The sequence below is a fragment of the Ictalurus punctatus genome, chromosome 16, assembly GCF_001660625.3.
Source record: "Ictalurus punctatus breed USDA103 chromosome 16, Coco_2.0, whole genome shotgun sequence".
NCBI lineage: Eukaryota > Metazoa > Chordata > Actinopteri > Siluriformes > Ictaluridae > Ictalurus > Ictalurus punctatus.
The window spans coordinates 23,880,583-23,893,509 of record NC_030431.2 but is presented as its reverse complement, the minus strand read 5'-3'; the positions used below and the strand labels follow the sequence as shown (position 1 = coordinate 23,893,509).

The window sequence follows — 12,927 nt, the reverse complement described above, 5'->3', positions numbered from 1 at the left end:
CAGCTCATACCCACCATCTCCTCTGTCTGTTCCTACATCCTTCTTCACTTAACTTCTGTCAGGAAAGTATGGATCACATTCATACTTCGACTCACTCCTGACCAAATGTCTTTGATTGGTTGAGTTTCACCACATTTTATTAAATGCCTAATTGTATTTCACTAGTGCTCCTTCAATACTCAAAAAAATCTGTTTATCCGAGAATGTGATGCTAGAGCAAAAGTACCCACAAAATGGCTGTTAAATGGAAATCGTAATGGTCCATGTGGGTCTCTGCTGGTAATTTATTGCCTTCTATTGGTGGCATGTTGTATCAAGTGGATACCATTAAGGACCAATAATGCTAATGTTTTCAATAGTTAGCTGATGGTTTGTAATGGTATTTGTAGTGGAAACCATTAAAATTTGACAGGTTCTATTGTTTTTTTTTCAGTCTGGATTGTTCTATTGTTTTTTTTTGTTTGTTTGTTTGTTTGTTTGTTGTTGTTGTTGTTGTTTTTTAGCAGGGATTCAGCATTATGAATATGACCCTAAAAATACCCCGAGAAATCCTGTCAATCTAGTTGGCTAGAACATTAGCCGTGAAAATTATAACATTTTCACTGCAGGTACTCTCAGGAATCCTGTAAGGTTGGCTCATGTTAGCTTGCCGGCTAGCATTAGCTTGTTTGTTAGCGTTAGCTCTGAAAATGATCACATTTCTGGCCATGTCAGTTTGGCTCATGTGAGCTAGGTGGCTAGAGAAAATTCCAACATTTATTCAAGAGTCTGGAATCATCCGGGAAATCCTGTCGGGGTTGAATTATGTTAGCTTGCTAACGCTCGCTGAGAAAATTCCAACATGTATGAATATGACCTAAAAATCCTTTCTGGTTGGCTAACGTTAGTGTGCTGGCTAATGCTAGCCGTGGAAGTTTTTGAAAGTTAACATTTATGAATATGACCAAAAAAAAAAAAAAAAATCCTCTTCGAAGTTAGCTGACCAGCATTGGCTGGGGAAATTATAACCTTTATGAATGACTTTTTAAAAACTCCTCTCAGGTTGGGTAATGCTAGTTAGCTAGCAAACAAAATATATATATACTCATATGAATGCCAGTGACTACTTTCTTCCTACTTGAAAGACACGCCCAAACTCCCATCTATGGTCTTAAACACACACTTTCTCTTTTTCACTTCTCCTTATTTTGCCTTGACATGCTGTAATTATGAGATCAGGGCTGCTGTGCTTTTTTTGTGTGGTTGAACTAGGCACATGTTTGGCTTTATTGGAGCTTAAATCAAGCCGAACTGTTGATGTAATCATTGACAGAATAATCATGACTGTTGTTGTTGTTTTTGTTTTTTTTAAATGTATTATTATTTTAATATAAGTTGAAGCAGCTGGAACAAAATTTCTGGGGAAAATAGTGGTACAGTTAAAACATATTTTATTTTATTATTGAATTGATTTGCGCATGTTGTGCTGCTGTTACATGGTGGGTGTGAAGCAAAGCGGTGCATTAATATAACCGAGTTAATGCTAATGAAGTACTCGTATACAGCAGTTCTGACACGAGGCTCCATTATGGTGATTGCTAGTGCGAGGGCTGGTGGAGATGCCAGAGTAAACGCCTGCTAATTGTACAGAGTCGAAGTGAGAACAGGCTTTCTTGCGCACGTGTCTAAATTCCTTTGTAATGAAGGACACCGGGAAGAGCTCGGAATGCGAGTCGTTTAAAAAGCCAAAAATGCAGGAAAGTTAGCCATGAATCATTCCCTCGGCGTGCTGTGTCATGGCTGTGACATAGGTGTGTGACTGAAATACAGATAAAGCAACAAGGCTCCTGAGATGAGGTGAGATAACCACATGTAAATGTATACGGAGTTTTTAATGTTGTCCTTACAGAAGAGATGAGAGACCAAGTAGGGAAAGATTTGCTTAGTGCTGGACTACGTCTGAGGATACAGACGGGAGGGAGGGAGAGAGGGAGGGAGAGAGGGAGGGGCGGTGGCGAGGTTGTCCGAGGGTGAGCTGCGGGATTGTAACAGTGCCGTGGACTGTACTCCGTTCAACTCCTGTTCAAATCACACAATAAAGAGTGCCTCCTTTTAAAAAAAAAAATAATAATAATAATTTAAAAATCCACTTCCTGTGGCTAGTGTTCGCTCACTCGTTTCATCCTGAGGAGGGAGCGAGTGTAAGGATGGATTTTATCCTCTGGATGTTTTAATCACTTGTGACACTTACCATGTGGACGGTGTTCTCAGAGTGAAGCCTCTTCTCGTGGGCTGTAAGGTAAGATTATGCTTTTTGCCAGATTTTTCAGTTGCAGTGTTTAATGATGAGATATATATATATATATATATATATATATATATATATATATATATATATATATATATATATATATATATATATATATATATATATATATATATATATATATGCATTATGTCAAATAAAGTGGCAATATAACGTTATACAGTACGTGTTCCTTTCTCATCAAACGGAAGTTTTGCTTTAGAAACGTTGAATTCATTCCAGTTTAACATTTTATGGTCCATTTTCAATAACTAACCAGTGGACTTTTAACTAACCAGTATTTTTTAAATAACACGTAAAGCAGGTCTGTCGTCCACAAAAAGGACGAAGACTGAAGAAAACACTAAGGATTATGATGTATAATATATAACGTTGTGTTGCTTTGCAGCTTCCAGATGATTTAGAGGGAGCCGAGTGCAGTAACGAGATTAAACGGGACACGGCCACTGAGAGCTAATTAACTTGATTTCTCAATCGGTCTACGTTTCGATTTCTGTACTGGTAGAAAGTAGAGTATCACGATACGCACACAGTAGCACAATGATGCCGTGGATTGTACCATTTTGAATTTCGGTTTTCGTACATGTCGATTGTTTCTAGAGCGTATGCTAGCGTAGATTACTCAATAAAACTCTAAAACGTAAGATTTGTTAATGGCAACAAAAAAACAGTTGTCGGCAATAAAGTTTTTTGTTTGTTTTTTCCAAAGTAACTGATAATTTAGCTTTGAGTTATCAAGTTAGGCTACATACAGTTCACGAGTACTTGTGCTATATTGTGCAGTTTGACGAATCTAGAGTATACGCATGGTGTAACCAACATGGTGTTCAGGCTACTTCAATAAACACTGAATTGAAGTAATGTGAGACTAACCAAGATGTCGTCAGGGTCCAGACCTCAGTCCAGATGCAGACGGAGCAAGTATTTGAGTGGACGGAACTGAAAAAGATACTGTAGCAGAGCTGTTTAATGTATGGATATATTATCACGTTCCCTCACGCAATCTGCGATCGATTGATCACCGACGCTTAATAGCGCCTACTCGGCGTGGCCCAAGGTCCCTTTCCAGAACCTTCACAGAAACCATCCCTCAGTAGTGGAATGAACTTCCAACCTCAGTCCAGACCACAGAATCTGTCACTATCTTCAAAAAACAGCTAAAGACCCACGTCTTCCGTGAACACCTAACTAACCCCTAAAACGCCAACCCCACATTATCCTTTAAATACATATTTTTAAAAAATTACTCTGGCACTTTGCTTTTCTAGAACTCAATTAAAAGATCTTGTATGGTCACGCTACTTTGTATTGTTCTCCACTTGATACATCGCTTTGCCTGTACAGGCAACTCCTCAGACCGGATATTTAGTTTAATGCGTCCGATCTAAAACATTCTCCACTGCAAAAACGTCACAGCCCCAGAAATGGACTCGGCACTGTCGATGCGATATGTTTCTCGCTCCGGAGTTTGCATATCGGGTGAAGATGTTGGGACACACCTGTGAAATGTAAAATAAATCGATTTTACCAGGCCTTGACTTCCAGACCTGCATCTCTGGGCTTTTTAAATGTGTTCGAGTGATTAGCTCATGGATCTGGTAGACTTCATTCAAGAGCGAGTGATTATTTTTGGATTTATTTATTTATTCCCATTTGGTTGGTTTCCTTATCATGCAAAACGCACACCTCCCAGTTCATGAGTGGTATTGGATAGAGGTTAAATCTCAGGTGGGGGTAGGAGTATGGGTGTTGTCACTATGAGTGCAGGTTTTCATTAACGCTGGATTATACGGTCGGGTATTTGAGATGCAGAAAGTTCGTTTTCAGCTGTAGATGAAGATCTTGATCATATTTAATACACACTGTATATACAGTATTATTGATTTTATTTGAAAATGTATACAGTTCGCATTATGTAGATATCATGGCCACTACAAAACAAGCCGTTTTAGTCCATACTGTTTCTAAAATAGGTTCTGGTCAGGGCTGTCTGAAAGAATAATCTGAAATGTCCCATTTCATTCTCCGGGCAGCGAGCCAAAGCGTATCCTTGAGTGCCACCATGGCAAACACATATTACTGGAGTCTCAGTTACAATCATGTCGACTACTCAATGCATTTAGGAGCACAGCAGGACTGTGTCTGAATTTCAATGACCATCTCATTGTGCATTAGCCATTAGCTGTGTATATTATTAGAGCATATTATGGTGAAATAGATCGCTGTTGCTCACTCCGGATGTTGACGGACTATTTACCCTCATCGAAACGGATTCATTCGTAATAATCGGGCCGTGTGGCTTCAAGATGGACGACTTTAATAAAAATAAAAAGTTGAATATCTTGGTAGACAACACTTTTTTTTTTTTTTTTTTTTTTTTTTTTTTTTTTAAGATGTTAGATTTTTCTTCATTAACAGTAATGATTTCAGTAGTTTGTTCTCAGCATGTATTATAGAATATATATATTGGATTATATAAAGGGTGGAAAACAGTCCCTGCAATTATTCTGCTGAAAAAAGACCAGCTAAATGAGGTGTCAACCTGTCAGACTGGGGAAATCGTAAAGCATCCATTAGACTCAGCGGGGCTCTAAATGACAGTGGTGCCTACAGCTGGACTGCTGTAGTTCTCAGTGTGGGACTTGCAAGCTGAAATACCACTCTACTCGAAATAAATTTCAAAGCCTGCATATTCAAACAATTCAGAGAAATGCTGTCACAGAGAATCCAAAGAAGTTTTAAAGCATACTTGGTTCAATTGGATTGCTTTGGTGTATACATTTACAGTATGCCATTGACTTTGGCACAACTGTTGCTTTGGCTCAGAAAGCATACGTGTCAGTTTGATTGAGAAAGGTACATGTCAACATGAATTACCGCTTGGCTTACATTGGCAAATATTGTTTGCATCAGGATAACTCTGAGTTTCTGGATCTGAACAAGGATTTTTTTTGTTGTTGTTGTTCGTGCATTACAGGTGACCGTTCGCAAGTGCCTTGATGCTGATCAACATGTAAGGAGCTCCTAAGGCTAAATTGGTCAACACTTGAACATTTGATGGTGCGGAATGTTACCACGAAGTCATAGTGATGAACGGGATGAGACAAACGAAACTGGCGCCTTCCAGTCCAAAAGAAAAGAACTGGGCAAGAAGAGAGCCCAGAGCCTCAAGCTCCGGCATGGCCTGTGCAAGAAGATCCAGAAAGTTTTTCAGGGTCCAGCAGAGCTTGACGCTTATAACCTTCAGCAAACGTCTGCGGAAGTGGAGGAAGACATGTTCGTCTATGGAATAAGCCGGGAAGCTTCTAGTTATGAGTCTGGTATCGCCTCAAGTAAAAGTCCTATCAAAGCAGACGATAAACACCCGGTGGAGGAGGTTGATCTAAACAGTGAAAATACCATCAAGATCCCATGCTCAGTACCAACAAACAGCCCTGCCTCAGATCATAAAGTCTTGGCTAATGCAGATCTTATGGACAAAAGAGCTAACATGGAGGAGCCACAAACACCTGAGAAAGAAGAGGAAGAAGATGGAGGAAGAAGCACGGAAAGACGTTCCAGCACTATAGTAGAGCATATTTTGAAAGAGCTTCAGGGTATTAATAAAATCCAGGAGGAGATCTCAGACTTGAGGCAGTACCTGAACTCGGTGAGTGGCTCCGTTGATGAGGTATCCTTCTGTGTGGATTCTGTGCTGATGGAAATTGAGGGGCTCTATTCTGCGAGCGCTTCTGGTCAACCCTCACCTCAAAGGCTAATGGTTCATCACAGGAGCAATCAGATCGATGTAGCACCTACCATAAGACGTAGAAGTCCGTTGTTAAAGATGCCTGAAAAGAACGAAACTCTTTACTCTGGTGTACCAAGAAAGTCCAGAGCACATCATGCTGAGATTTCAGACAACTCCGATGAGTCATCGTGCAGAGTATGCCCTTCTTCTAATTACTCCAGTCATGACGGGGTTTATGGCCAGGATTTTCCAAGTTCTAGTTCCTTGTCCGGTCATAGCTTTAAAGGTATAGAGCATGATGACCGTTACCATTCCATGGAGGCAGATCTACAAAGGAGTAGCTGGGATACCTCAAGCATGCGTTTAAGTGAGAGTGGAGATGGAGGATGGAGTGGGGACACAGGGTGGAGTGAGGAGGATTGCTGCTCTTGCCAGAATAGTGTTGACTGTTTAGAAGACCACAGACAACCTGATACCTGGTGTAGATATAATGGTGGAGCAACTAGCAGCACTCCAGGTCATTCTTCCCAAAGCAGCTCTGAGCACCTTTCTTTACTGTTTGGACAGCAGTACAGCTCACTATCTAGCTTGTCCAGTGCTGCAGACTGGAGACATCCCAGAAGACATACAGGCCCTGATATTGAATGTGACTGCACACCGAATTGCCCATATTCCCGTAGCTCAGGTTACCACACCATGGATGCGTATGCCGACGACCTGTGCAGTGGCCCATCCACAAGCATTAGTTGTTCCACTATGGTGCTGACCGATTATGATGATGTCTGCCAAGATTTGCACTCTTCTTGTGAAAACTACCTGAATGTGGATGTGTATTCTGGAGACAGCAACGAGAGAGACTGGCACAAGAAGGTTTACCCAAGCATGTCTGAAGAACAGCTTGATCCAGATGACTCTGAGAATATGGATGACTTCCAGCAGCGTAACGTTGATATAGTAAAGATAAACAAAGCTGTGCTGACCTTTCAGTCTGCTCTTCATGGAGCCATAAAGAGGTTTGATGGATCTCGTGAGAATAATTCTGACATTCCTGAACAACATTCAGATGAACTTGTGGAGGATGACTCAACTGTGGAGGGATCTGATTTGGATCAGGCGATACGATCTAGCAGCGAGACCTTAGATCAAAGCTTGTCACCTTACAAGAGAATTGATACCAGACGATTTCAAGAAGAATATGATCTCAGTGACTTCCAACTACAAATGGACCAAACGGATGACTCGCAGATCTTTGATCCTCAGGAATCAACTTCTGGTACAGTGTCTCCTTCGTGTAATCAAACTGAACACTACTCGGTGGACCGTTCATCCAGTGGAGATGAACCTTTAGAAGATCAAGAACTTTTGTATGAGGCTGGTTCTCTTGAATTTATCACAGAGACGGTGACTGTAGAGAACGTTCATAAGGAAATAACCCAGTTTGCCTGTGAAGGCACTGAGCCAGGATCTCTGGGGACAGTCCTTGAAACAGAAGCTGAGTTCGATCAGGTAGCGGCTCGGGTAAACTCGGGCACTGGCGACCCTGATCAGGTAGACCCTCACCACCAGAAGTGCCTTGCCAATATCCAGCGTGTTCTCAAGGAGCAGAGACAGAGACATAGGTTGTCTCGGTTTTCTAGAGACACAAAGCATATTTTTTCAGAGGAAGAATTCAATCCAGGTATAATTTGCATATAAACCTGTCCATGTCTTTAAAAATGTTTTAATCTTTTGCAGTGAACTTACCATAGCTGTTCGGTCTTGTTCTGTTTTGCAGAGGAAAGCAGAGAGGTTAATCAGGTCACTTTAAAACATTTTGATCAAACTTTTTACTTGACTAAAATTGCATTCACACATTTTTCCATCTTGTCTTATTAATTCAAACGATGATAACTAAGAGCATGCTTTGTTTATCAGTGCATGTGACCCATGCAGAATTTTGTCCTCAGTCTCAGTGCCTGTTTTGGTCGCCATGTTATTGTTTAAAAGTACCGTCTGTGTGTGTTTGTATTTATGAAATGTAAGCTTTTTGTCATCACATCCTCAGAGGAAAGACAGACACTGAGAAGAAGTGTCAAGGTTTTGTGTTTTTTTTGTTTGTTTGTTTTTGTTTTTTTTTTTTAATTACTTAATGAAAGTGGTGAAACTTAACCAATCATGCATTCATCATTTATCTTTAGTCTTTATCATCTAACGTTTTGATTTCTTTAGAAAGTCTCCTGTCGCACGACTAAAATACCAGAGTTGTTTCTCTAAATAAAACAGGTCCGGGAGAACGAGGACAATTCCAGACATGACTGGGTCAAAGAAGGGTGAGTTGTTAATGTTTTTTGGGTTTTTTTCTCCCCCCACCAGAGTTTGCAATGTTTTAATTTAGCTTAACTACTGTAGTTTTTATACCTACAGTTGAATGCACACATTTTCATACCGTAAATGATCAAATCAACATAGTGCTTCATTATCACAAGTCAAAACTTACTCATAAAAAAAAAAATAAATAAAAAATCAATGATATTTCTCAACGCCATATATATGTGGACAGTTGATATTAAGTTTAGTAGTAAAAACAAAGCAAGAATCGCACCAGCCATTTGAGCATATTTTGAGACAACTTGCAATCTTAATTCGAATATCTTGTCTGTACGTCTGTGTTTTGAATCTCTTGCGGGTCTGGTGTCCTCCACAGGAGTGGGAGTGGCCTGTTTGGGATTGATAGCATGCCAGACTTGCGGAAGAGGAAACCAATCCCTCTCGTTAGCGATGTGGTAGGTGCTCATTTGATTTTGTATAACTCCATGTAGCATAATCGAAAACCAAGCCTGATGTTTTTGTTTTTCTCTAATTTTTATTGCTTTGTTTTAGACGTTGCTAATGTCCATTAGCTCAACTTTAATTAACCTTACTGCGTTTGATTGATGGGGTTTTTTTCTCGATTTAAAAAAACAAACAAAAAAAAAGTATGTTCATGAAATCTAATTAAGATTTCATGAACTAATTAATAGAAGTAATGATTTTATGCTTGCTTGTTATACGATTTCATGACGAATCACTAGCTGGTAATTAGTTCTTGTTTGCTCTACTTTTTATTTGTTCAATTAGTGTCACTGTTTTTTTTTTGTTTTTGTTTAAGATGTGTTAAATTTGTTGGTCTGCTTGTTCATTCATTCATTTATTTATTTATCTATCTATTTATTTATTTATTTATTTATTTCCTTTTACAAATGCATATTGACGAGATGTGTTGCAAGATGGTTCAAGCAGTCACTCTGAAAACCTTTTTACTCACTATTTAAAATGTCGTCCCGCAGCTATTAATGCACCTGTAAATACGTCATTGAAGTAGTGGCTCATAAATGTGGTAGAAGTGTTGATGAAAATCAGGTTGCTTTTCTGTGAAATAAACCTCTACCTCTTTTGAACGCATTCACACGTTGTATCCAGGCTATGGTAAGTTTAAAGAGCGAAACCCCCCCCCCCCCCCCTTATTTATTTATTTAATTATTTTTTCCCCATTTTAAATTGCAGATAAATTCACTCTAGCTGTTGTTTATGTTCAGTAGGAATAGATGGTACTGACTTTGCGTGTCAGTATTTCTCCGCCCCAGTAACGTGCAAATACGATACGCAAATCCTCTACCATGCCTTCACTCCTTCTTCATGTTGAACATGAATGAAATTTTGCTTCCTCATATTCAGGCATGATGAGATATCTGCCATGCAAATGAGGTATACCTGTTTGCCCATGGAAACCTGCCCATGTGATGTATTTGCTCCCTAAAACAAAAAATGTCATTGTTCCTCCATCAACCAATCACTAGACTTTACATTAGCACACTTCTAGACACTCGTAATGTAATATAATATCATTCCACGTCCTGTTGAATCGTGGATGAGTCCTAATGTATGAGTAATCAGTGATGGTCAGGTTCCTTCCTCAGCCCTCCACCTTTTTACTCTTTAGAATCTTGTTTTATCTTGTATCTTGATTTATTTATTTCCTAACACACCCATTTTTTTGCTGTAGTTTTTTTTTTCTTTTTCCCCCTCTATTTGCGAATCTGTCGGTTCAGAGCTCCATCAAGCACCAATGCAGTTCATAGGATGCATCTGGATTCTCTTGCTTCTGCTTTGGGTTTTCTTTCTTTCTTTCTTTTCTTTTTTTTTCTCTTAATCGCACTCGGTTATCATCTAGATTTATTTTTTTTGCCCGGAAGACTTATCCGAGTATGTTGGAATGTAATTTTCGTTCTCCATGAAACAGGCTCTGGTCCAGGCCAGAAAAGCAGGCATCGCATCCGCCATGGCTTCCCGAGCCTCCGTTAAAGACGAGGAGCTGGTGAGTAAGATGATGATGATGATGATGATGATGTTGATGATGTTGATGATGCGTTTTGTAAGGTATTTCCATCAATGCAAAAAAAAAAAAAAAAAAAAACCTTTGAATTTTTTTTTTTTTTTTTTTTTTTTTTTTTTTTTAAATAATAAAAACTCGCACTCCAAAACGAAATAAAAATCTAAAGCAGCCGAGCACCGCAATACAATTTATTGAGCAAGAGTTTTTATTTTCATTCATTTATTTATTTATTTATTTATTTATTTTGCTGACATTTTTGATTGGACTTGGACTTTTTTTTTTTGTTTGTTTGTTTGTTTTTGCTCATGTCCGACTAAATTAGGGGAAGGAAAAAAAAGTAAGTAACTTAAGTTTTCCATTAATGCTTTGAATAAATGAGATAAACAAAATGTAAATAAATAAATAAATAAATAAATCAGTCATTATGACATTTTAGTTGCAGCGAGTTGATTTTATTTCGGTTTATGTCTAATTTTCAACTATATCAGTTATGACCCGTGATTATAATTGTTGGTGTATTCAGAATACTTTGCTTTTGGGACATGCTGTTATTGATCGATTCTTTTTCCCTTACATAAAACAATGTTGAGACATTCCTACCTTTTCGCCTGCAGAAGAACCACGTGTATAAGAAAACGCTGCAGGCTCTCATCTACCCGATCTCCTGCACTACGCCGCATAACTTCGACGTTTGGACGGCGACGACTCCGACGTACTGCTACGAGTGCGAAGGACTGCTGTGGGGTATCGCACGCCAGGGCATGAGATGCACCGAGTGTGGGGTCAAATGTCACGAGAAGTGTCAGGAGCTCCTCAACGCAGACTGCCTGCAGCGTGAGTATGGGCCGACTGTCCGAAATCAGCAATCGTGTCAAACCCGACACGTTCTAGTAGTCGGATGTTTGAATAGAGAAAGCCGGCTTGTAGGAAAATACGCCGGATGGATGGATGGATGATCTCCTAAGGTGCTGGATAATCGAGGAAACGGGTCTGTATCCATAACAGACAGCTTTCCACCTTTACTGGACTTAGGACATGACATGTCCGGCTTCCAGTTACAGAATTTAAAGAGACATGACAGGGTTTCAAAACAACAGTAACAGTAATATAATACATTAGTACATAGTATTTTTTATTATATTACACAAGTAAGGACATTAGTAAACATGATATTCTACGTAAAAGTACGGGTGAAATATTAGCGATACCGTATGAGACTTTATGAGAGAAAGCTTTATAACTCTTGCGGTCACGGACTCTGAAGATTTGAGCTTTTTCTAACTTCGGAGACTCCAGTATGGCTTAAAAATGGCGACCGCAGCATAAGAATAATAACCCCCCCTTTTTTTTTTTTTTTTTTTTTTTTTTTTTTTTTTTTTTTTTTTGGGGGGGGGCATCAAGAAACTTGAAATAGGAAGTTACGTGGTGAATTGAACCAGTCAGATTACTTGGCACGCAGCACTTGGAGCAGATGACGTCCGCACCTGGTGAGGACACAGTTCAGCACAGGTCGAAGCGAACCCCAGATCACTAATCACAGTTCACTAATCCTCCTGCTGAGCAAAACAACAGGAAGGAAACACAACACCACCAGTAACCGCTTGAGTGAGCGTACACATGATTTTTACCCAAGCGGCAATCTTCGTGAAACGTCCCACTGCTCCAGGAATGATTTAAAGGGAAGTCAAAAGCAGGCACCTGATTATTACTCTGAATGTATTTGGCGACCTGCAGGATTGATAAGGCTGCTGTTTGTTTGCAGCGTTTTGGAAATTGGTGCTGCTTCTAAATATAGCTGCAGGAGGTGATGGCTGAAACAGGATATAGATCCAGTTAGAAAATCTATTTCGCAAAATTCTAATGATGTCGTACATCATGGTGCTCTCTGGCGTGGCTTCATCGTTGACCTGTCCTTGTATTTAAACCCGACATCCTTAAAGGGACCCTGAACACGCTACTGTATATGAATCTTTTATAATTATAAATAACTAGCATCCCAGATTTATTTCGCAATGAAGTTACGATCACCTTTTTGGTTCGACCGTTCTTTCATCGTTTCTTACGTCACCCACAATGCCGTTCGAGTGTTCAGTGGAGCGGAGTAGACGCGGTACCGTTTTCCGTACGTGTACGCGTGTGGGTTTTCAATTAGCTCCGTCTCGTTGACTGCAGGCGCGGCGGAGAAAAGTTCAAAGCACGGTGCTGAGGATCGCACGCAGAACATCATCATGGCCATGAAGGACCGCATGAAGATCAGAGAGCGGAACAAACCCGAGATCTTCGAGCTCATCAGGGATGTGTTCATGATCAGCAAAACGGTGCACTCGCAGCAGATGAAGACCATCAAACAGAGCGTTCTGGACGGGACGTCCAAGTGGTCGGCTAAGATCACCATAACCGGTATGATGAACTCTTCGGTTCTTCCACGTTGTTCTCGTGCTGCTGAACTGGAAGCAGCTTTCGAATGTGTTTAAAGGAGGAGTTTGGAGAAAACTAACGCGTGTGTGTGTGTGTGTGTGTGTGGGTTTATGTAGTGATGTG

General features: G+C 40.0%; 2 protein-coding genes across 6 annotated transcripts in view; both read left to right on the top strand.

Annotated features, from left to right (window-relative positions):
• Positions 1-12,927, top strand: part of unc13bb (unc-13 homolog Bb (C. elegans)) — an 84,509-nt gene that overhangs the window by 42,537 nt on the left and 29,045 nt on the right. For all 5 annotated transcript variants that reach the window (XM_017489507.3, XM_017489506.3, XM_017489505.3 and 2 more), the window contains 6 exons: positions 8,298-8,344; positions 8,719-8,797; positions 10,294-10,368; positions 11,001-11,220; positions 12,559-12,786; positions 12,921-12,927. The exon at positions 12,921-12,927 is cut by the window's right edge and continues 135 nt beyond it. In XM_017489507.3, coding sequence (XP_017344996.1) covers positions 8,298-8,344; positions 8,719-8,797; positions 10,294-10,368; positions 11,001-11,220; positions 12,559-12,786; positions 12,921-12,927 — 656 coding nt within the window. The remainder of the gene's footprint in view (positions 1-8,297; positions 8,345-8,718; positions 8,798-10,293; positions 10,369-11,000; positions 11,221-12,558; positions 12,787-12,920) is intronic.
• LOC128635214 (uncharacterized) lies at positions 2-8,107 on the top strand. The gene is made up of 2 exons (XM_053686944.1): positions 2-2,278; positions 5,283-8,107. Exon 2 carries the CDS (start codon positions 5,373-5,375, stop codon positions 7,728-7,730), a length of 2,358 nt encoding a protein of 785 aa, XP_053542919.1. The 5' UTR covers positions 2-2,278; positions 5,283-5,372; the 3' UTR covers positions 7,731-8,107.

Bases quoted from the DNA above. Each gene is read 5' to 3' on its own strand.
- LOC128635214 (XM_053686944.1), top strand. From the start codon at position 5,373: ATGTTACCACGAAGTCATAGTGATGAACGGGATGAGACAAACGAAACT.